Source organism: Barbus barbus (genome assembly GCF_936440315.1).
Source record: "Barbus barbus genome assembly, chromosome: 6".
In the NCBI taxonomy this organism is placed as follows: Eukaryota; Metazoa; Chordata; class Actinopteri; order Cypriniformes; family Cyprinidae; genus Barbus; species Barbus barbus.
This window is the reverse complement of record NC_136734.1, coordinates 23,550,665-23,576,064: the sequence shown is the minus strand read 5'-3', so window position 1 is coordinate 23,576,064 and position 25,400 is coordinate 23,550,665. Positions and strand designations below refer to the sequence as shown.

At 38.0% G+C, this 25,400-nt stretch overlaps 1 protein-coding gene across 1 annotated transcript in view; it reads right to left on the bottom strand.

Annotated features, from left to right (window-relative positions):
• LOC306870810 (disabled homolog 2-like) overlaps positions 1-15,212 on the bottom strand; it is a 28,364-nt gene extending 13,152 nt beyond the window's left edge. Inside the window, exons 1-2 of the mRNA XM_079418237.1 lie at positions 14,997-15,212; positions 4,649-4,855 (exon numbers count right to left, since the gene is read on the bottom strand). Coding sequence (XP_079274363.1) covers positions 4,649-4,730 — 82 coding nt within the window. The 5' untranslated portion in view covers positions 4,731-4,855; positions 14,997-15,212. The remainder of the gene's footprint in view (positions 1-4,648; positions 4,856-14,996) is intronic.
• Positions 15,213-25,400: the final 10,188 nt, after the last annotated feature.

Here is a 25,400-nt window from a genome sequence, read left to right as displayed (position 1 = left end):
CCTTAGAGATAGGGTGAGAAGCTCGGCCACTCGGGAGGAGCTCAGAGTAGAGCCGCTGCTCCTTCACATCGAGAGGGGTCAGCTGAGGTGGCTCGGGCATCTGTTCCGGATGCCTCCTGGACGCCTTCCCGGGAAGGTGTTCCGGGCGCGTCCCACTGGGAGGAGACCCCGGGGAAGACCTAGGACACGCTGGAGAGACTATGTCTCCCGGCTGGCCTGGGAATGCCTCGGTGTCCCCCCGGAAGAGCTGGAGGAAGTATCTAGGGAGAGGGAAGTCTGGGCATCTCTGCTTAGACTGCTGCCCCCGCGACCCGGTCCCGGATAAGCGGAAGAAGATGGATGGATGGATGGATAGTTATGTTAATTCCCAACAAGTGATAGAAATAACCAAGAAGATACCTGGACAGATTTTGATTTTGAACAGAGGCTTAAAAATATTTGGGCTGTTAATAAATTTTAAATTAATTTTTCAATTCATATTTTAAGAAAAGAAAAACACATGTGCATATATTTTAATAATTGTGCAAATATACATTACCATTCAAAATATATATATTTTTAAGAAATGTATACGTTTATTTAGCAAGGATCCATTAAATTGATCAAAAGTAACAATAAGTGCTGTTCTTTTGACATTTCTATTCATCATCCAGGATTCAGAAATCATGGTTTCCACAGAAATATTTAGCAGCACAGAATGTTTTTTTTCAGCACCAAATCAGCATATTAGAATGATTTGTGAAGGATGACGTGACACTGAAGACTGGAAAAAAAACTGCACATGTCTTTAGGATGTCATGGTTTATCCTTTTGAAAAGAGCAGGTTCTTCACTCATACATGAAACCACTAATTAAGTGTCCTTTCTGTAGTGCAGGACTTGCCCCTGTCATTTAACCTTTTTAAAATACTGCTCCATGTAATTAACTGATTATAGTTTACAGCCGTCATCACAAATGCATCTGTCATTCAAAACAAAAACATCTAAAATGGGAATGAATAGTGCAGTGCAGAATCATTTATGAAATCCTCTATTAGAGGAATGAGAAAATGATTCAGCGACATAATTACGGGTGTCACTGGGACTGATTGATACCATTCAGAAGGAACTGATGGTGCCAGCTGTCTGAGAGACAGAGTTATCTCTAGCAGCTCCGAATCTCAGTCTGAATGTTATTCAATCACTGGAAATGTCAGAAAGTTAGCCAGATGCTCATCAAAATATGTGCGATTGCTCAATGGCGCAAAAAGATCTGAAGGAGGCTGATTAAAATGAACAAAGTGCGTCAGAGAGCCGCTGATATGCTGATCATGGCGTTTTATCAGGTTCCTCCCAATGCATGTTTTAATATAACTGTCTGGCCACATTCTAACCCTGAAATTGCATTGTTTTGAATATGTGCCACATTATTTGCACATTATTACATTTACATTTTTACATTTATTCATTTAGCTGACGCTTTTTATCCAAAGCGACTTACAATTGCTATACATGTCAGAGGTCGCACGCCTCTGGAGCAACTAGGGGTTAAGTGTCTTGCTCAGGGACACATTGGTGTCTCACAGTGGATTCGAACCCGGGTCTCTCACACCAAAGGCATGTGTCTTATCCACTGCGCCATCACCACCCCCATAGTTTGAGAATTCATATCAGTCCTTCTTCCTTGGAAGTAACTCCTCTCCTCTTCATTGGGTCTTTTCGCTATCATCTAACATTACTTGCCTTTTGATTCTCTGGAATTTTTGCCATTTATTTTGTCTGTCTGCCCTGTGTCTCAGTTCAAATCCAGAGCTCAGCTGACTATGTGGCGATGTCCCTTTTTGGCCAGTGGCACTGCTGAGATGGCGGAGGTGGAGAAAGAGGGAGTAAAGCCAGACACAGAGAAACAAAAAGTGACTGAGAGAGAACAGCCTGGCGAAGGCCCAGACCTCATGCCTTCTGTGGCCAAGCTGAGGGACAGCATTGACATTCATCCCATGCAGGAACTCTACAGCCTTGAGGTTTCTGTTCTACAACTCCCAACCAACGTGAACATATAATACCTATAAATATGAGCTTGCTTTAAACAGACACTAAAAAAGATTGTTCTTTAAGAGTTCTTTACATATGGTTCTGAATAGAACTGTTGCTATATCATTGTGTTAGACTTTAAGGTTCTTTATTCCCGCCTTTTTGTTTTTCAAATCTGTAACTGTTTTCTGGAGCTCTGCCAGTCAACTACACAGACGATCACTCTCAACAGGTAATTGATTTCTTTCTTAAAATGGCAATACATTTTAACTTTTAAATTGCTTTCCTAACAATTGTGTATTTTCCTCTTTTTAGAACATGCATGTGTGAGGAGCTCTACTCAGTTGAGGATAATTCTCTCTACTAAGTAACAGAAATGGTGAATTTATGATCCGTATTGTTAGATTTTTTTATTATTACTTGGGTTTATGCATAAACATACCCAGTCACAAATAAACATTAAAGTTATCCCATGACTTTATATCACACTTACCTTGTTAACATTGTGAAGGGCTCTCAATTTTTATTAAAAATATTTGTTTTTACATAAATGGATGCTCAATTGTGTATTTCAGATGCTTTTACATCCCACAACCTCATCATCTGCAAAAAATATCAGAAACTGATATTTCAGCAGAACTTGGCAACTCTTCATTAGATCTATTTTTATTTAGATCTGACTTCTTTATTTATTTGTGTTCAGTGTCAACTGTCATTTATTAATGCATAATCTAACAAATGAAAATAAAGATCTCGTGAGATGAAGTGGGCAGAGAAATGAAAAACATACTGAAAAAATGTCTTATTGCTCACAAATGAGCCTGATCATGAAGGAAAACTATGCCATTTTTGTGCCAGTCTAAATCTAAGAGTTGACTTAAAAGCCAAAAACATATCCATCCATAAAAAAGTTAAATATATGAGAGAAAAATAGGCCTATACATGCAATAACGATGGGGTTGAAGGATCAAATGTGATGTTGCAGCATTATATTTTCGTTTCGGTGTCCAACACTATGAAAGACCTCCTTCAACCCCAGATGCACCTCCTCACCCAAATCACTGCTGGCTCCTCAGCATGAGACTGTGGGAATCATTCTGCTTGTTTTCATGCCTGTGGAAAAGGCTCATAAATAGACATGTTGGAGAGTGTCTTGCAGTCGCAGCTGGAAGGTATTGTGGAAACAGCAACAGGACTGCAATGGAATCCATCACTAGTGCTCTCTGTTGGTATGAATGAGCTAGGCAAGACAAACAATACCACTGTGCACCAGGTTCCAGCTTAGAAAAATAAATCCAGAGAAATATTGGGTCAAAGAGGCCCCTGGAGCTCTGGACGGAGGATTTTAAGTTTCTGCAGGTGGCTGTTCGCCAACTTTGCGCTGCGCTACACGACATGTCAAGGAATCGGATGAACTCCTAGTCCTCTTCAAATAGTCCTCTTGGTGCCTTATTGTACCGTAAAGACCTTAATTTGTCAACTGTAATCACTAGGTCATAAACAATTGCATAATCATCATGCTACTACTGCGTTGGCATTGCATTTAAGTACCACAAAAGTGATTCAGATTAGGTTTAAATAGAGAAAGTCTGATCTAACATCCAAAATTTGCTGAAAATATGCTAAATGTATGAGAATACAGAAAACATGGTGCTTCAATTTTGTACTACCAGATTTTGTAATTTGCTTTTACTATTGCAATTAGGCTGCAAACAAGCACAATGCTTCTGTGTTCTATAGAAGGGAAATGGTAATATATTCAAATAGATAAATAAGTTAAACCTGCACATCTGAGATGAGGACATCAAAATATATTAAAATGTCAAAAGGCTTAAAGTAATTTCCTGTGAAACTAATAAAAAGCCCACCCATGATTAACATTCCACAACAACAAAATAATAAATGAAACCTTCCAAAGAAAGCTAACGTTTTTCAATAAACTGATGAATTTAGGTCAATACATAACTATTAAATCATTTTTAACTGTTTCCAACTGTACAGCCAGAGAACAATATGGTAAATCCTCTGGATTCCAGACTGAACCATAAATCATGGATGTAATCTCAAAATATTTTCCTTAACCAGTTCTTAACTTCATGTAAATTCTCAGATCAAATCTCCAAACAAGCTGCCTTTTCATTTACGGAGGTGGCAAGTACAATAGAAGTTTTCAGGTTTCAAAACTCTTATGAGGGCTTAGTTTTACCACAGAATAGGTTCATTACATGTTTGTTGTGGATCAAGCATGATTTTTGTAGGTGCTCTGGGGATGTGGACGCTAGCTCACACACAGCAAGAGACTCACAGTAAACCTCAGCGGGACACTCACTATACCACTAATGATGTGCTAGTAGAGACAAGTAGGTCAGCAAAGACATCTACTAAGTTTTTGTACTTTCTTATAACAATACATTACATATCATCTTATAATAAAGAAGTTTCACTCACCAATTAAGTAAAAAGAAAAAAAAGATTGCAGCCCTTTAGACAATGATTGGCAACGCTGTGCTTGAGAAAAAATGATGTAAAAGTATTTGAACCATTTGCATTTGAACATTTTGAACCCAAGGTCTGGCCTGTATACTAACAAAGCAAGATAATGAGAAGTGCCAAGTGAAGACCCCTGCCCTGTCACATACCCTTTTTCTTTTCTTTTTTGGAGGGTGTCTTGAAAGGTGCCTGCTCGACCGGGGGTGTGCTGGATTCCACTTCTGCAGACATGTTTGGAGGCCAGCCTTGTGCAAAACAAGTGTGAAGACAGGATCAGTTGAAGCACTCTTGCTCTCCTCTGCAGTGTGTGCACCACAGCTTAACTCAGCAGTGGACCATGCTCAGCTGTGCCCGCACTAAAGAGGAAGGAAAGAGAGAGAAATCAAAACAGGGAAAGGATTTAGTAGCTTTTAGAAGTCCTCAGTAGCTTAGTAGCTATTTGCTACTACGATGAAACATTTAGGAGCCAGGTTACTTTTTCAGCTGTTAAATTTCAATTATTTCAATTATATAGACTAGTTTGTGTTGTTGTATTAAGTATAAATTCATCGATGCTGTAAATCATATGGTGATCCTGATTACATTTGTATCATAACTTATAAACATCACCCTGGGATTGTGTGTTTATTATGTTTCCAATAAGTCAACCCAACAAAGTTTAACTTAAAGTCAATTCAACTTTACATTTGGATCACATTCAGCAAACAATAATCAATAGGCTACATTTTGTAAAATATTTAAGTGTTTAAAAAATGATTTATTACAAAATACATAAACTCTGTTGTGAACATTATATTTACTTACATGTTGTTATATGACTAATCAGTCAGTAAATAGAATAATTTTCATGGACCTAAAGTACACATCACAGTGACAATTCCTGGGTAATTTTGAATCGTACGGAACCGAAACTATAACTTGAGGTTCAGTGAGGGAGCCAGTTGTGACAACTCTGAACGACTCATTAAAAAGAACCAGTTCAAAGAGTCATTTGTTTGCATTACAGCTTGCTCTGTGTTTATTGTTGTATTCAGGAAACACTGGCATGCACTCTAATGATATGATATCTGACGAAAATGCATATGAACACGCATACATTTTCCCGTTCATGTTAGTCACAGCTTGGAGTGCTGAGACAAGCATTATAGCATGACAACACAATAATTGATGATGAATTCCATGTCAGAAGTTGGTGAATTTTGTTTAGCGTGTGCTGACCACTTGCTCTCTGAACTCATACTGCTTAGGTAATGTGCTAACTCATACAATACTTTCCAATAATGTGCTAACCAGCTCAGGTTTCATTCCAGCAGACTGGATAAATACACAGGGAATACTATAAATCAAAGTAGCTGTGCTTAAACAGAAGCTGAATAAACATCCTGGACTCTAGAGCATTTTGCTGTGGTGACTGCATTGTTCAGCCATAAATATTCTCCACTCAATGCCTTTAACGCACCACGTGACATTCATGTTTTGAGTTAATACAGATAACTGGCTCTCCTCGAGACTTATCTGAGGTGATAGGTCACTGAGACATTTGTGTATTCTCTAACCTGTCCTTGCTTGGCATATCCATTACAGGACCATAGCACCCTTAGCCTATACCGTATCTCCCGCTGTCTCTGCACTGCAATTATCCTGCCCTGCACCCAAAGACAGGAAGTCAGAGCTTCCCTTCCATCTGGGATCTATTCATTCTCCACCTTCTTCATACCACAGACTGGCTATTTTTGAACATTTGTTTTCAATTAAAAAAAAAAAAAAAAAAAAAAATCCAAGCCACTCATACATAAAAATATTTGTGATGTTTTTACCCTCATCCATCCACTGACTCAAGCTCCCTATAAATATACACACATTTAACAGGCCCCAACTCTTTTCCTTGAAATATCCTTCCTGTAGAACATTCCACACAATGTTGCAATAATGTTATGTAATTAAAAACAACTTAGAATGTTAAGATTGTTAACAGATTAACCATAATAAACTTCTTAACCGTCTCCATCTATTAAAACAAACTATTGTTTTTTGAAACAAAGCTGAAAAAATTAAATATAAATAGATGAAAATTTTAATTAAAGGAAAATTAGAAATGTTGCCTTGGCAAATACCTGAAATAAGTTTAAGTACAAAAGAAAATAACACATAATTATAAGTTTAAGTACTAAAAACATTACACATAATTATGAAAGCACATGACAAAAGTACGTACATTACTGCAAATTAAACTAAAACTGAACTAAAACTAAAAAAAGAAATGAAACATCAATAGTAATACTGGGGGGGTTACAAAAGCACATGACAAAATTAAGAACTAAATATTAAACAAATTAAAAACTGAAAAATAAAAAAAAAGTTTAACTCAATAAATATAAATAATACTAAAATATCACTTTGTACACTAAAAGAAGCTGGGTTAAATACAACCTAGTGCTGGATAAATACTGAACAGAACACATGCTGGGTTGTTTTCTACCAACAGCTGGGTTAAATGTTTAACCCAACCTTCTGGCCAGTAACCCAACCGCTGGGACTAAACAACCCAATCACTGGGTTCGTCCATATATTACCCAGCGTTTCTTTAGAGTGTAGAAGCTGTCATTTATGAATCAAAGTCCCAAATAAATTCACAGTTTCTAAAATAGGCTATATTCTTTTCCCTGTAATCAAAGTTGTTATCTAGACCAACTCAAAATGGTATGCTTTTGTGTCTCACCAGACATAAATAGGTTTCTAACCCATAATCAGCTTCACCTCTCACACCGGCGACCCTCATGTGACCCCAGACTTCTGCTGGTCATCTATAACTAGTGAGCAGATTCTATTATAAGAGTAAAGAGTACCACCTGCCCTTCCCCTGAATGGCAGCTGTTGGCAACTCATGGTAGACAGAGAGACCATGGCACAAAACATCCACAAATGCAGTGGCAAAAAGGAAGAATGGAAAAAAGGAAGAATGTGTCATGCTGGTGAGCTATTAACATGTCCTAGACAGGAATAAAGTCTTGGTCTCTAGCTGACACCCTGATCCTATTAAGTCTGCAACAAATACCGTGTTTATATCTAGCACACTGCCACTGTTAGCAGGCACACCTAAATAACAATTCAGACCAAGACTGCGAGAATAGCTCATACGCTTTTACATACACATTTACATCCATACACGTTTAGGTAATTTAGTTGTCCAAAGATATCTTTAAAATGCCATTATCTCAGTATTATCAATTTATGAGCACTAAATTCCTGGAAGGATATCCAAGCCATTCAGTATTTATTCAGGTGTTCAAAGGTGAGTAGTAACAGAAACTGACACAGTTGAGAGATACTGACATGGTGCACTGCATCCTATGAAAGTTCTTTGTAGTAAATAAGTAACTCTGACTAAAAACTTGAGTAATGCCTATTAAAAATTCAGCTTTGCCATCACAGAAATACATTTTAAAAGATATTAAAACAGAACAAAATCTGACTGGATAATAAATACTTTTTTTGAAAGAAGTCCTTTATGCTCACCCAGACTGCATTTATTTTGATCAAAAATACAGTAAAAAATAGTCATATTGTGAAAATTATTACAATTTCAATTAACATATTTTAAAATGTATTTCTGTAATGGCAAAGCTACATTTTCAGCAGTCACATGATCCTTAAAAAATCATTCTGATATGCTCATTACGTGCTTAAGAAACTTGTCTGATTATCTAGTGATAAATAATGAATAGAAAGTTCAAAAGAAGAGCTTCTATTTTAAATAAAAATCTCTTGTAACATTATAGACTTTACTCTAACTTTTGATCTTGCTGAATCAGTGTTAAAAAACAGTTGTGCAGTGTTATGCTTAATATTTCTTTGTGGAAATCACATTTTTGCAGGATTCTTTAACGAACAAAGTCAAAAGAACAGCATATATTTTAAATATACAATTTTGTAACATTGTGAAAGTCTTGGTTTCTTGCTTAATAAAAATATGAATTTCTTAAATAGCATCCCAAACTTAACGGTTTTACTGACCACAAGCTTTTGATCAGTGTATATTACTTATACTAAGAGTATAGTTATTTGCAAGTGCATTTTGTTGTTTTAACATTAATAATAAAACACATCCATTTCACTCAACATGCTTTAATAAACCACAGAGTGCGAAAAGCTTTAAAAAAGTCAAAGTTGTCATTGTTTATAGTTTCTGCTCATTTTTGGATCTTATCCAACGCACAGAAACACAGTCTACGGGAAACATAAGAGAAAAATGTAAACATTTGCAGGAATTAGTGTATCCCTATAGACAGACCTCACATTATGCCTAGTGCAGTGTTTTGTTTGCTTTGTACACAAGCAAAATCTCCTAATGTGTTACATCTGAAAAATAAATGTGACATGTTTAATTACAAAAACATATCCATTACCACTTCATAAATTGCGGTCTAAATACTTAAAAAAACTCTCATGTTACATTGACTACATGGCCTCAAGCACACAATTGGACCGTTTTGTCTAAACAGACTATTCATGCTCTTCTGCTGGCCAATGTAACGTAGTGAACTCTATATTCCGTCCAACCATATGGTCGCCATATGAGGCATAAGATGTTGTATATGGGCTCTTGTATCTTTAAAACATTTTTAGCACTCTTCCTCACATGACTGTAGTACTTCCTGGTCAAAGTGCAAGAAAAACATCAATATTTGCACGCTGGCCTGAGAAGACCTCATTTTCTCCTCACTGGCATCTCAGCAGGTCTTCAGCACTGGAGCCGGAGAGGTCTAAGAATGGGTATATAAACACCATCTTTCCTTTTCCCTGTCCCTGGCCCCAAGCCTGTCGCTTAACATAAGCTATGGAGTATGCGTAAATATCCACATGAAAAAAAGGAAAGCCAAGACACATCCTCCCCAGCTCAATGCCAAGAATCTCAGAGCTCTGAGGTAAACACACTAGACAGACAAAATCTCCAGGGGTGTGTTGTCAGTTGTCAACAGGACACTGGATAACTAGACGGAACACACAGTGTACCAGGAACAAAGACCTGATTGTACTCATGCCACATGCAGGACCGATCGATGTATTTAATGGCCTCAGAACACCTCCGCATAAGACTCCTTCAGTTACTGGCTGAGGCTAAAGAACTGTTTGAGAATGGAGATCAGAGAAGAAGCTGGAGGCTGAGGTGATAATGATATTGATTCTTGTAACATTTTGCAATTCAAATGTAACATGTGGCTAGCCAATAATTGTATGACCCTTATGGCTTTGGATTGTGAGGGTTGCTATGGCAACCCTTGACAGGTATGGGCAACTCTTTTCATAGTGCTGCACTCACAGGCTGGCTTTGCACAGCAAACACACAATCCATCATCCAAGACACATAATCAAACAAAATGAGGAAAAGGCACACAGTACACACAAAGCCTCACATAAAGAAATGTTAATTACAATTCACTTTTCAAAAAGACGAATCAATTACATAGAGAATTCAAAGCAGCACAACTGTTTTCAACACTGCTAATAATAAGCTTGCTTCTTGAACAGCAAATCAGGATATTCTAATGATTTATAAAGGATCATGTGACATTGAAGACTGGAGAAATGGCTGCTGAAAATTCAGTATTTACATCACAGGATTAAATTGTATTTCATAATATTACAGTTTTTACTGGATTTTTGCTAATAAATGCAGCCTCGGTGAATGTATAAACCAATCTATTTCACATACAGTATAATATATATACACAGTGGTGTGAATAAGTGTTGGCCCCCTTCCTGATTTTTTATTTTTTTTGCATGTTTGTCACACTTTAATGTTTCAGATCATCAAATAAATTTAAATATTAATCAAAGATAACACAACATGCAGTTTTTGAATGAAGTTTTTTATTATGAAGGGAAAACAAAATCCAAACCCACATGGCCCTGTGTGAAAAAGTGCTTGCCCCCTAAACCTAATAATTGGTTGGGCCACCCTTAGCAGCAACAACTGCAATCAAGAGTTTGCGATAACTTGCAATGAGTCTGTTACAGCGCTGTGGAGGAATTTTGGCCCACTCATCTTGGCAGAATTGTTGTAATTGAGCCACATTGGAGGGTTTTCGAGCATGAACCGCCTTTTTAAAGTCATGCCACAGCATCTCAATAGGATTCAGGTCAGGACTTTGACTAGGCCACTCCAAAGTCTTCATTTTGTTTTTCTTCAGCCATTCTGAGGTGGATTTGCTGGTGTGTTTTGGATCATTGTCCTGCTGCAGATCCCAAGTTCGCTTCAGCTTGAGGTTACGAACAGATGGCCGGACATTGTTCTTCAGGATTTTTTGGTAGACAGCTGAATTCATGGTTCCATTTATCACAAGTCTTCCAGGTCCTGAAGCAGCAAAACAGCCCCAGACCATCACACTACCACCACCATATTTTACTGTTGGTATGATGTTCTTTTTCTGAAATGCTGTGTTACTTTTACGCACACCTTCCAAAAAGTTCAACCTTTGTCTTGTCAGTCCACAGCGTATTTTCCCAAAAGTCTTGGGGATCATCAAGATGTTTTCTGGCAAAACTGAGACGAGCCTTTATGTTCTTTTTGCTCAGCAGCGGTTTTCGTCTTGGAACTCTGCCATGCAGGCCATTTTTGCCCAGTCTCTTTCTTATGGTGGAGTCATGAACACTGACCTAAACTGAGGCAAGTGAGGCCTGCAGTTCTTTAGATGTTGTTGTGGGGTCTTTTGTAACCTCGTGGAAGAGTCGTCGCTGCGCTCTTGGGGTAATTTTGGTCGGCCGGCCACTCCTGGGAAGGTTCACCACTGTTCCATGTTTTTGTCATTTGTGGATAATGGCTCTCACTGTGGTTCGCTGGAGTCCCAAAGCTTTAGAAATTGCTTTATAACCTTTTCCAGACTGATAGATCTCAATGACTTTCTTTCGCATTTGTTCCTGAATTTCTGAATTACACTTTTTCACACAGGGCCATGTGGGTTTGGATTTTGTTTTCCCTTCATAAAAAAAACCTTCATTTAAAAACTGCATGTTGTGTTTACTTGTGTTATCTTTGATTAATATTTCAATTGGTTTGATGATCTGAAACATTAAAGTGTGACAAACATTAAAAAAAATAAAAAAATCAGGAAGGGGCCAACACTTTTTCACACCACTGTTTGTATATGTATGTATGTATGTATATATATATATATATATATATATATTAGTATAAAAGTCTATTAACATAAAAGATTCAGCTACATTTACATTTATCAATTTATACGTACGTATAAATCAGAATATTAATCCAAACCTGAAAGCAATAAATTAGTGCAACTGTACCAAATTCCAGTTGAGTACTAGAATAGTACAATGTTATTGTACTACAGGCTAGATACTTTAACTTGTGCTTCAAATAGCACAGAAGAAGGAGACCAAACCCACTGCTAAAGTGTTATAGAATGATATTCATAGACATCTAGTCAGACTGCCCCTCATTAAACCTCTGGGGTCCTCAAAGCGTAACCGTACTACTAAGGCAGACCCTGTATAATGATTTCTCAAAATGAAGGTTGAATATGTCATGTAGGCTTTCTCACAGGAAATCATTATACAATTAATCTTCTCAGCATGAGGTCCCATGATAAGTAGAGGTTTTTAAAAGTAAAAACATTTAAAAAGCGCAGTAACCCATAATTTTAGCTCTCTGTTTGTGTGGTCGTTCAGGTGTTCCAGACCTGCTACAAAAGAAGCATTAAATGTCTAGTGTACAAACACTGCCTAGCCCATAACACCATAACTGGGGTCATCTAGTGACAAAACAAACTCTTTATGGAACACCAAGCAAAGGAAAATCCTCTTTTCACACAATAATTCACTGAAATGATGTTTAATGAAATGAAATGAAAACAAACAGTACAGTAAGCCACAGGATTGCTCAAGAGATATGAAATGAACAGAATACTGTAAATACATGTGTTTTATACACAAACCTTGGACTCAATGTACTTACAGAGGATTTAAGTATGTCGTTTGTGAAACTATACTGTAAATAGCGTTTTGTATAAAAGGTGAAATGGAGCGATTCAGTTAAGGCAAAAATGCAGGAAATGTCCTAATGATTTCCAAAGTTTCTGTCCTGAACAAGAAGGACAAGGATTTATCCTGTCATGGGTCAAAGCCCCTTCTGATAAGCCAAAAGATGGACGTCATTGTACAAGTTGATTCCATGGAGAAATCTACACCTTATTTATTAGAGACCATCCAGAAAATAAAGAAAATGGGTTTATAGCGAGATAAGGAAGCATTTCATTCCTGCATTATCTGAGAGGATAAAATGTGACCGCCACACATTTAAAGAGATAGTTCACAGCAAAAAAACTTACACTCTATCATGTTCCAAACCTGTATGACTTTCTTCTATGGAACACAAAAAAATATATTTTAATATCAAATATATAATATATTTGGAGGCTGTAACTTCTGTATATAGATCATACAGAAAATCATCTGATTCTGGTGCCTGGCTGGTTGATCAGTGCATCTCTTCAATATATGTAATATATGCACATTTTTTTATTTTGGGTGGACTATCCCTTTAAGTGTGTGGAGGTCAAGTGTCATCTCAGCAGATAATGTTGAAAGCAAAGGCTTCCACATCTGACCCTAAACCACTTATTTTTTCTTTACATTTCATTCCTTTTGTTTTGGAGGGGGAAAGTGCAGAACAAACAAACACTTGGGGCAAAAGTCACTTACCTCAGCATGTGGCCGCCACAGTAAAATACCAATCTAAACATAAAAGAGCTGCCATGACTTCTCTGCTGACCTATATATGTCCACAATGAAATACAATAGCAGTCCCTTTTGTCTAATAAAATGTCAGAGGCAGGAAAAGACTGCAGAGTTAGTGGAGAAGAGTCTTATTGAAGTGCAAAGTGATGGAAAGTTGCCTTTGTTTCTCTCTTTTTTGGACTACTTTCGCCCCTGAAATATGTTAGTCTTTTTATGAAGAGAGAAGGAAGAGGGGAAAGGTGCTGGATAGCATTTGAAGAGTTCAGAATGAGGGACAGAAGAGAAACTACGTTGAGTGCCAACATCTGGTTCCAATAAAACAGCACACATCGTACCAACAGGAGAAAGAAGAATGTCTTGACGTGACTCATACCCAGCATCATTTTTAAATGCTAATTCACATTTTAAACTGTTAAATGAGTTGGCTACTCGTCCTTGGTAAAGTCATTTACACATACTTAAGTAAAAGCACATTTGCTGTTTTCAATAAGATTGAAAGCATCTGTCCATATCCAATGTGAGGAACAAAGATGTTTTCCTTCAACGTTTCAAATAGGTTTTTATTCTCTGACGACATCAAAGTGAGCTCACTATAAAAGAGTTAAATGTTCCCTCGACATTTCCAGTTTTGTGAGAGGAACAGGAATGTATTTGCTGTGGCATTTCCTCCTCTTTAAGTATTATGGGGGATGGTGAAGCAGAAAAGAGGATGAAAATGCCATACAGGGAAAGGAAGAAACTGTAGGCCTTACAGTTAAAGTGACTGAAATTTCTCTTGTCTTGTCACCACTCTTACTCTAACGCCACCCTGGCAATGCTCACGTTTAAAGGCTTAGCTTTTCCAAGTCTTGCACTGTCATTAAGATCTACCGGGACTTAATGATATATATTCCCTGGAACTGAGATCATACCTGGAACCAAAAGTAAACGGAGTCACCTAAGCTTGTGTGCCGCTTGTGCACAGCATTATTTAAGGTTATAACACACAGTAGTAGCCTTTATGAGGACATTATCATCCGTGGGCCTCCTGTGATTCTGCTGAGAAATCTAAAAAATTTGGTTTTAGCGATGATGCACCTTGAATGAGAAAATACAAAACTAGCCTACTGTATGAGGTCTCACAGTTTAACTTTAGACATGAAGATGAGGAGGCTGTTTTAAACTGATATTAAAACATTCAAATGCTGATCATGCTATTGTATGTTTTATTTTCTGCCATAAGCTATACCTCGTGAATGCATATGAGTGTGGTATCAACATGAAGCTGTTTGACATCGGATGTGGTCACTGTTGATGAATGCAAACATCTATGAATTTAGGTCAGACCAGCAGCCAACATCAGAGTCGTATCAACCCGTGTTTCACTGGATTTGAAGGAGAATCGTTTAAAATCAACAGGTCCTATCTGCACAAAGAAACAGACGTGGGATAGATTTCATACTGATATCAATAGCATATTCCTCATTTTCCTAAGACCCGTAAATGCCTGGAGATTCAAGAATGTATCGACGACTCAATCTGTAAAAGGCAATATGAGGACTTTAGACAATAACAGAGCTCCTGCTGCAGTGAATGGAAACAGACCGCTATTATTAAAAAATGAAATAAAACCCCGAATTCTTTTCCCTCCCGTTCATTCGTTTGTTTAAAGCACGAGATCCGTTTCAATAGCTGTCGGAAAACGTCAGGTTTTCAAACACAGTAGGCTACTACATTAATTTAGGAAAACGTTATACACACCTACGTTAAGACATTGAGCGGATCCTGGAGCTCGCATACTCCGAACCGGCAGAGAAAACGCGGCTTGACAACAGAGTCGACGCGTGTCCGGTAGTGCAGAAGGTATATTCCCGGGATATTGGTCTGAGATGTTGACGGCGAAGATCTTATTCCCGGGATGTTGGCAGCTCTGAGGAATGTGCTCTGATGTTACTGCAGATTCGGTAACTCCCCCTCAAAGTGAAATTTAACCCTCTGAAGACCAGACGGCGATCTCCTTGTATTCACTGCATCACACGACACATGGCAGTCTAACTTACCAGTGTTTCTAAGGCGCTCTCACTTTTTCATCAACTACTGATTCTTTGGAACCCACACCTATATCTTTCGCTAGTCTGTGTACTTTTTTGTCTTGATGACAAAATATGCATAGGCTACTTCAGCAGGACATTACAACACTGCTGTTTCCAGTCAAAGAAATTACGCAATAATTTACCATCAACAAGCTGTACATGCTGTACCATGAACAAAATTCAGTGACCTTTAAAATGTTTATGTAATTTGATTCAATTAATTTAAAGCAATATATTGAGTAATTTGTTCATTTGTGTGTAATAGGATATTGTAGTTTTTAGAGACGTGTTTATTTGATCAGAGATAGCCTGCCCTAGGCCTTACATTTTGTATCTCTGCTCTGTATTTTTTGTTGTGTTTTAATTTTTTATATACCCCCAAAATAATATATCATGTAAAATATTAGGCCTATCAGAATGCAATTAATATTAGGCTATCATATTATTAAAATAGGCCTATTAGATTAGATTAGATTAGATTCAACTTTATTGTCATTGCACATGTAAGGTACAGGGCAACGAAATGCAGTTAGCATCTAACCAGAAGTGCAATAAGCAGAGGTACAGGATATACAGTGCCTACAATATGTTACATATGTACAGAATATACAGATAAGGCAGTAGTACTATGGACTTAATTTACAAGTTTTTAAATACTATCAGTATGATATAGAGATGGGTGATATGAACATACTATACAGATGGATTGTGCAGTAAATGTATGTACACTATGAGCAAAAACTATGAAAATAATTACAAATGGATATGAATAAGCTATAAATTAAGATATATAAACACTAGTGCAATGAACATTGAAAGTGCATAGAAATAAAACTTTACAGTACATAGTACTCAGTGTGTAGATTGGTTGTTTTTTTTGTTTTGTTTTTTTAATCGATTTAATGATGGGGAGGGGTGAAGAGTTTGTAGTGGTGTGTGAGGGGGGTATCATTGGGCAGAGTTTAGTAGGGAAACAGCTGTAGGGAAAAAGCTGTTCCTGAGTCTGCTTGTCCTTGTTCGGAGGCTCCTGAAGCACCTCCCAGAGGGCAGTAAGTTAAACAGTCTATGGTCAGGGTGAGAGGAGTCCTTAAGAATGCCGCGAGCTCGACGTAAACAGCGTTTTCTCTGGACGTCCTCAATGGCAGGGAGTGGTGTCCCTGTGATGCGTTGGGCGGTTTTCACCACCCTCTGTAGTGCCTTGCGGTCAGCAGCTTAGCAGTTCCCATACCAGACTGTGATGCAGTTGGTCAGGATGCTTTCAATTGCACACCGGTAGAAGTTCAGCTGGATGATTGGAGACAGGTGGTTCTTCTTCAGTGTCCTAAGGAAGAAGAGGCGTTGGTGAGCCTTCTTGACTAGGCTGGATGTGTTGGTGGTCCAGGTCAGGTCCTCCGAGATGTGGGTTCCCAGGAACTTGAAGCTGGAGACACGTTCAACAACCATCCCGTTAATGTGGATGGGGTCATGCGTTCCACTTTTCTTCTTCCTGAAGTCCACAATACGTCCCTTTGTCTTGCTGGTGTTGAGGAGCAGGCTATTGTCAGCACACCATGCAGCCAGGTGCTGTACCTCCTCCCTGTAGGCAGTCTCATCGTTGTCTCTGATGAGGCCAATCACTGTGGTGTCGTCAGCAAACTTGATGATGGAGTTGGATCCATGCACAGGCCTGCAGTCATGGGTGTAGAGGGAGTAGAGAAATTGGCTCAGCACACAGCCCTGTGGTACGCCGGTGTTGAGTGTGATGGTGGTGGAGCAGGTGAGGCCTGACCTAACATGCTGAGGTCTGTTGGTCAGAAAGTCCATAATCCAGCTGCAAAGGGAGGTGTTAACACCCAAGTCTCCAAGTTTAGTGGTCAGCTTGGACGGAATGACAGTGTTGAATGCTGAGCTGAAATCAACAAACAATATCCGTGCATATGTGTTGTTGTTTTCCAGGTGTGTGAGTACCGAGTGCAGTACTGTGCCTACTGCATCCTCAGTGCTTCTATTGCTTCTATAGGCAAATTGGTGTGGGTCCAGTGTGGGTGGGAGGCAGTTCTTGAGGTGTGCCAGGACCAGTCGCTCAAAGCACTTCATAACAATGGGTGTGAGTGCTACGGGGCGGTAGTCATTCAGGCACGATGGGGAGGAGTGTTTCGGCACTGGCACAATGGATGTGGACTTAAAGCATGTTGGCACCATTGCTTGGGTGAGTGACAGATTGAAAATGTCTGTGAAGACCCCTGCGAGCTGCTCTGCACATGTCCTGAGCACACGTTCAGGAATGCCGTCGGGGCCAGCAGCCTTGTATGCGTTGATCCGGCTCAATGCTGTGCAGACATCTGTGGAGGTGAGTTTGAGGGTCTGATGGTCTCCTGAGAGTGTGATCTTGGTGGCTGTCTCCTTGTTGTTGTTGTCAAAGCGAGCATAAAAGTCATATAAATAATACATAGGCTACATTGACACTAGAAAACATGGGTAAAACGTAGGCTACTTAACAAAAATTCTTATGCCAATTCTTATTTTTGGCACAAACCGAAATAGCCCAAGCCTAATTGTTTATGATATGGCTCTGGTCCTTCCTTCAATTTAAGTCTATGGGATTTTTGCACTTGTATCATCTATGATCATTCACTTGTTGGTTAGTGGGGGATATTCCTACACCATCTGTAGAACAAATTACAGTGTGCCTTGAACAGAGGAGGGCGAGACAGTTATAGTGATAGAGAAGGAAAGCAAGGGATATTTTTCAGGGCTGCAGCTGATTGACAGCTAAATGGACAGTATTTTTAGAGCAGGTTTTGCATTGTTTGAGAGAACATTGCCTTTGTTTCAAAATGGGATCCCTGCTAAAAACAACGATATTCCACTATGAAGTGAGTCTAACCCTTACGTCATATTGTTTATTCTTCTCAGGTTCTATACATACATACATTATATATATATATATATATATAGAGAGAGAGAGAGAGAGAGAGAGAGAGTGTTTTGTTTCAGTATTTTAGTTTCAAGCATTTTATTTTTTTCAAGTGTCTCTTGAAGAATGTCAGGCCAGGAAACTGGCCCTAAAGAGAGCACTGCTGCTTCTGAGGGAATGTTTTTTGTTCCTTGACGTCATATGAATGAACATCGTGTACAGTACTACACTGAAAAGAAATGTTTGTGTTCCAGTGTAAGTCAGAAGAAGAAAAAACCTTGTTTTGTAAATTAAAATATACTATGTGCCTAAATGTGAACACTGAGAGGAATATATTTCCTGAACCTTGGTGTATACATTGTAGATAATGTATAGCACATACATAAAGATGCTTATATTGCAAATTTAGACACTGAATTTTGTTAACAGCCATATGATGAACTGTGACACAGGAAAGGCCCCGAAAGGTGAAAAGGATATGAGTAGATGTCTCGTTGCCCTTGAAATGACATTCCTTCCTTCCTTCTTTCCCTCTCACTTCCCTTTTTTCTGCTGACTCATCAAATGTGAAAAAGTGGCCCATTCATAAAATCTTAGGAAAGCCATTGAAAAAGAGGTATGTTTGCTCCATATTTGTTGTTGAGCACAAAACTGTTCTTACTTTGGTTATAGGGCTAAAATAAGGCAAAGGTCTAGATAACTCCCTTATCTAAATAAACTCTTATATAGGGGTTTGCGGATTGGTCCATCTCTAACTAAACTGTCAATCAATTGTCAGATCAGCAGTGGTGTGTTGAGAAAACTGAGCAGACGACACAGTCGTGAGATATATCATGACATTCTATTAGCATTCAAATAAACAGGCTCTTGTAAACAAGTTTAATCCACACCAGACGTGTCTTCAAACAATAAAGCTAAACATCTTCTAAACCCCTGCTTATGGCAGTCTTTATTTGGACTAATATGAAGCTTAGTTACCATAGCGATGGGTCCATAACAGGGCTGAATGCCCAGATCTTATTTTAGTATTTGACTTTTCAAATAATGCGACATATGAAGGTGTTTTTCTCTGGATAGTATGTCTGAAAAACAGATTCAGAAAGGAAGTGTGGACGGATAAATGGAAAATTCTTTATAGCTAAGTTGGGGGTGTATATCTTCCGGCTTGAAGTGCCTCAACTCCTCAAAGGCCACTGCAAGCCATTCATCCAAGGCTCCCTGAGTTCAGTGGTCAAATGACGTTGCCTCATATTTTACAGGAACCCCTTCAATGGGTTGGGGTTTGCCAAATAAAGGCTACATTCACTGGCTCTGAGGCTCTTGCATTTATGAGAGGAAGAATCCAGTTAATCGTATGTGTGTCGAACAGTCCGACACTGGCGTGTCTTTGTTGCTGTACTGTATTACACCAAATGTTTGGGTGGTTAAGAATTAAGCAAAACATCAGAGACGTTTCCTTAATAGAGAGGATTCCCATCCCAAAGTATCTCTTATCACTGAACACAAGTTAGCTCTTTGCAGATATACTATACTAAGCTTCTCTGAAAACATAGATAAAAACCGATATGTGCAGCACACATTTAATATAAACAGAAAAATATAAATGTGGTGCGTATATTTGTGTTTATATATCATTTATTTATATCAAGTTATTTCATGAGACCATTCATGTCAAAGAACTGTGAATATATATATATATATATATATATATATATATATATACATACTGTATATATATATATATATATATATATATATACTATATATGGGTAGTTGACAAATAAAAATTGGACTGTGTCCTATGGTTACAAATAGCATGAGAGAGTTACAAATAGCAGGAGATAGGTTTTATCTTCAATGTTAGAGGTTATATATATATATATATATATATTTTTTTTTACATTTTTCCATCACACCATAGGACACATTGATACGTCAACTACCCATATATATCATTTTCTATATTTCTGCATAAATATGACTCAAAACATCATCAGATTTTCATGTAAGTCCTGAAAGAAGACAAAGAGAACCAAATCAAACAAGCGAGAGAAAAATATTTTCTTTGCCATTTCTTTATTGAGAAAATTTATCCAGTGTTACATATCTGTGCATTGCAAAAGTATGTGAATCTTTGCTTTCAGTATCTGGTGTGACCCCCTTTTGCTGCAGTAACAAAGGTAAAATTTATTGCAAATGCTGATCAGTCCTGCACAATAATATGAAGGAGTTTTAGCCCATTCCTTAGTGCACAACTACTTACACTCTGTGATGTTGGTGGGTTTCCTCCCATGAACTGCTTGCTTAGATCCTTCCACAACATTTTAATTGGATTAAGGTCTGGACTTTGACTCAGCCATTCCAAAACATTAACTTTGTTCTTCTTTAACCATTCTTTGGTAGAATGACTTGTGCTTGGGGTTGTTGACCCATGTTCTCTTGAGGCTCTGTTCACAGATGTCCTGACGTTTTCCTTTAGAATTTGCTGGTATAATTCAGAATTTATTGTTCCATCAATGATGGCAGGCTGTCCTGGTCAAGATTCAGAAAACAGGCCCAAGTCATGATATTACCACCACGTTTCACAGAGGGGATAAGATTCTTAAGCTGGAATGCAGTGTGTTCTTTTCTCCGAACATAATAGCTTCTCATTTAAACCAATAAGTTCTATTTTGGTTTCATCCATCCATTAAACCTTTCTCCAGTAGTCCTCTGGCTTGTCCACATGATCTTTAGCATGCAATTTTCTTTTTAGAGAATAGCGGCTTTCTTCTTGCAACTCTGCCATGCACACCATGTTTGCTCAGTGTTCTCCTGATGGTGGGCTCATGAACATTAGCCAATGTGAGAAAGGCCTTTAATTGCTTAGAAGTTACCCTGGGAACTTTTGCAACCTCGCAGACTATTACATGTTCTGCATGAGTGGTCTTTATTAGTCGAACATTTCTCGGGAAGGTAACAGTGGTCTTGAATTTTTGTATACAATCTGTCTGACAGATGGATTTGTTAGGTTGTGGATTTGTGAAGACCAAACTCTTTAGAGGTGGTTTTGTAACCTTTTTTAGCCTAATGAGCAACATTAATTCTTATTCCGATGTCCTCAGTAATCTCCTTTGTTCGTGACATGATTCACTTCCACAAACATGATCAGACTTTGATAGATCCCTTTTCTTTGAATAAAACAGGTCACGTATAACATTTGATAGTCATTGCACTGACTGAAAACGCCTCTACACAGATGGACTCTAATTTCACCTTTAAATTAACTGCTACATCACATACTTTTGCCACTCACATATATGCAATATTGGATAATTTTCCTGAATAAATAAATGACAAAGAAAATATTTTTGTCTCATTTGTTTGATTGGGTTCTCTTTGTCTACTTTCATGACTTGTGCGAAAATCTGATTATGTTTTGGGTCATATTTATGAAGAAATATAGAAAATTCTAAATTCACAAACTTTCCAGCAGCACTGACTATATATAAATATACTGTATACACACACACACATATATACAGTACATACAAAACAGTGTAAAACACTTTAGTAAACACTCTAGTTTAGGGAGCAATTCTCACTATTACCTACCCACTGACTATGACGTTTGCCTCAATAAACTGCTTATTTTGCTGCTTATTAATCATTAGTAGGTAGTTAAGTTTAGGTATTGGGTAGGATTAGGGATGTAGAATATATGTTTTAATAGTAAGAATAAACAACCAATATTTTAATAAATAGGCATGCTAACAAGCAATAAAATTAGTCCCTATACTAAAGTGTTACCTACTAGGCCGTTTATTAGTATTTACAAATCACATATTAATGGCTAATTCTGCATGATCATATTATATCCATAATTTAGACCTTACTATTTATAATCAGCAAAATAGGAGTTTGATGAGGCAAAAGTCATAGTCAATACTTAGTTAATGGTGAGAATTGATCCCCAAACTACAGTGTGACCATATAATGTAAGATCAGTCAGTGGGTCAATAAGATGACAGGATGCACATCTAAAAAATATGGAACATCAGAATTTTTTATTGAATTTGTTTTTTAACAAGAGTTAAGATTTCGGACCGTACAGAAGAGAACAGAAGTAAAAGTAATTTTTAAAAATAAATAAAAATGTGTTTACAGGAAATGCCTTTGCGCTTATGCTTTTTAAGAATCAGATAAAAATAAGTCCTCCTCACAAGCTATTGGAGGCGCAATACAATATGTTCTTCTCACTGAGTATTTTGCTTTTCCCAGAACGCGGATTCTTACATTCCAAGAGCCGGTGAGACACGTGCCAAGTTTACACTGTCAGAGTGTGTGTGGGAGGGTGGCAGCTCATAATAAAGAGAGCTTTACATCTAAACACTCAAATCTGACAGTAAACTGCAGTTTAAATCAGAACAATTCATGAACCAATCCCAAGACTGTCAAAGAAAGTCATTAACATTTCCAATTTCGAAGTCCGGCATGAAAATTGGTAAATTAAGAGACAGTAAACAAACTGAAAACCATCATGAGCAATTTTGGTTTTCTTTCTCCATAGATTTTCCTCCAGTTTCAATGTGAGTGACGCAAGCAAGAACAGACGATCATCCGTAAACAGACAACAGATGTATTTTCTCCCCACAATGCTCATGATTTTTTACAATGAAAGCCTGGAGTGTATTAAATCCCATTCACTGCAGGAAGAAAACAGTAAAAACAACAGAGACGATTCCCGGAATGTAGGAGTTACATCCTTTCCCAAAATTAAGCTCTCTTACTCATCTCTCAAAGGACATCTTGTAAGAGATGCCTAGAAGAGTTTTCAAACGACTTTTTGGTGCAACAGAAAACAGTTTCCCAGTAAATCCTGAGTTGTTTTGCAACACATTTCTGGCATTGTTGTGTATGCATGTGAGTGTGTCAGTATGCTCGTGTTTGTTTACCATAGTCGTTCTAAAAAGTCACCTCACAAGTGGACACTGAACAACCACACAGCCCGTGCTGGTGAAGAATGCCTCAGCGGGTTACAGACTTTACATCACAATTTGAAGTGAGAGGCCAGGAGGACTGAGAATCCCGGCCAGAGCTCCAGCAGTCTTATACAGTGAGCACAAAGGACTTTAAGCATTTATGTGTTTTTGTGGGTAAGAGTGTATTCAAATCTAGAGGAGACCATGCTGCCCAAACATGAGCAAAGTACCTTTTTACACCAACTAGTGGCTGTATTAGCGTATTAGATAGGAAAGTCTGGCTTGCTGCCCAAGGTACAACAGAGGCTGCCCTGTCGAATGCTGAATAAAATGTACAATAATGTGCCGTACCCCTCTCCTTGTCCAGTAAAACATTTCTGTGCTTGGACAAGAAAAAAAAAAAAAACCCCACACAGACCCACATACGTAACTTATTTGTGAGCTAGGAGAAGACTAAAGCCAAGAGAATTGTGGAACTATAGGGCACCGATCCATGGAGAGATATTAAAAAACCTGGGGATGTTAACAGGCTGAGGTGAGGCTGTAATGGTGGTTGGACAAGTGCACATGCACTGTAAAATGGGATTACACCATTGTGTTTTTAATCACATGAATATTCGTAAGTTTAAATACATCTACAGTTAGATGACTTACTTTCTGAACATCACTGAACAAAATTAATACTGTAAAACATACTTTAACTCAAAACATGAACTACAGGTACACTACAGACACTTTCTTTGTTATGATCTTTAAAGGTCTAGGGGTTGGAACGCAACATTTAGTATTTAATATTGCTGTGAGTAGTAGTATGTAACCCTACTCCTACTACTACAAGAAAACATTGTTCTAAACTAGGTTCCAGAACCCTCTAACCTAACTAATCAAAGAAAAATGTAGGAAGCAAACTCCAAATCTTCGGCATATGCGACGCCACAACTAAACTACGGCAACTACAAATAAGAATACAGAAAAAGGCGCTCACCTCTTACCTACGGTGTCTAACACTTGTTAGCTGCGGGCAGAATGTATCCTAGGGTGCGCAATAAGCTAACCTGTTCCTCATTCCCCCAATCAAAAAAAGAACAGTAAACTCATCAACACTCCACTCAGAATCTCAATAGTACAGCAACAAGCATTAAACTCCCACAACCACAACAAAAAGACTATGAACTCTAATACAGGTATGAACTCTAATACAGGCTTCAACTCTAATACAGGCTTCAACTCAAAACACATGAACGCTTCTTCAGCGTGACACGCCGAGGAACCTTTAAACAGCAGGATGACACCGGATTGGCTGCAGAGACGACGCCCTTAATGATGATTGACAATGGTCTCCTCCATCCAGCAGAGACCTAAGAGCAATGAAGACAGACTACAAAACAGATTAGTAGAAATGGGAGAGAGAGAGAGAGAGAAAAAAAAAAAAAAAACACACGCGGCACGTAACATTCTTATTTAACTTTACTTATTTAAATAAATTATTGAGTTAATACCCATATGCTGTTGTGCTTTCAGGAAGGATGCTGGCTTGCAGCTTGTTTTTTTTAAACCAATTTATGGGCATATCGGAAACACAGGTCAATCATGGTTTGTTTTGTTCAAATTTAAGTCCAAATGGATGGTTTTACAGACAATAGTGATTAAGAACAACAGTATGCAACAATACATTTTGTCTGTTTCTCACCCACTGAAGTTACGCTCCGTGTTTCAAAGTGTATTTTTTTTCCTGTGCTCTTGAGTTAGGATAGTTCAGACAAAAAAAGAAAAAAGAAAAAAAAGAACATTAGTCATTTACTCGCCCTCACGTCATCCCACACTTGTATGACTATCTTTTTTCTGTGGAACATAAAAGAAGATATGTTGGTAACCAGACTGTTTCGGTTCCCTTTGACTTCCATTCTATGGGCAAAATACAATGGAAATCAAATGGAACCAAAACTGTTTGGTTACCAACATTATTCAAAATATCTTCGTTGATGTTTCTACTTTTCTGCAAAAGTAATACAGGTGTGCAACAACACTAGGGTGAGTAAACGATAACATAATTTTCATTTTTGGATGTGCATTAGCTTAATTTTATTTTTTAAATTGCAGACATTTTATGGACAGAAAGTCATACCATTTTTTAATTGAAGAAAAGCTGGCAGGTATGCTGTTTGCTTAGACATACTTTATACATTTTCTGGATGTATATCATGTTCTTGTCAGT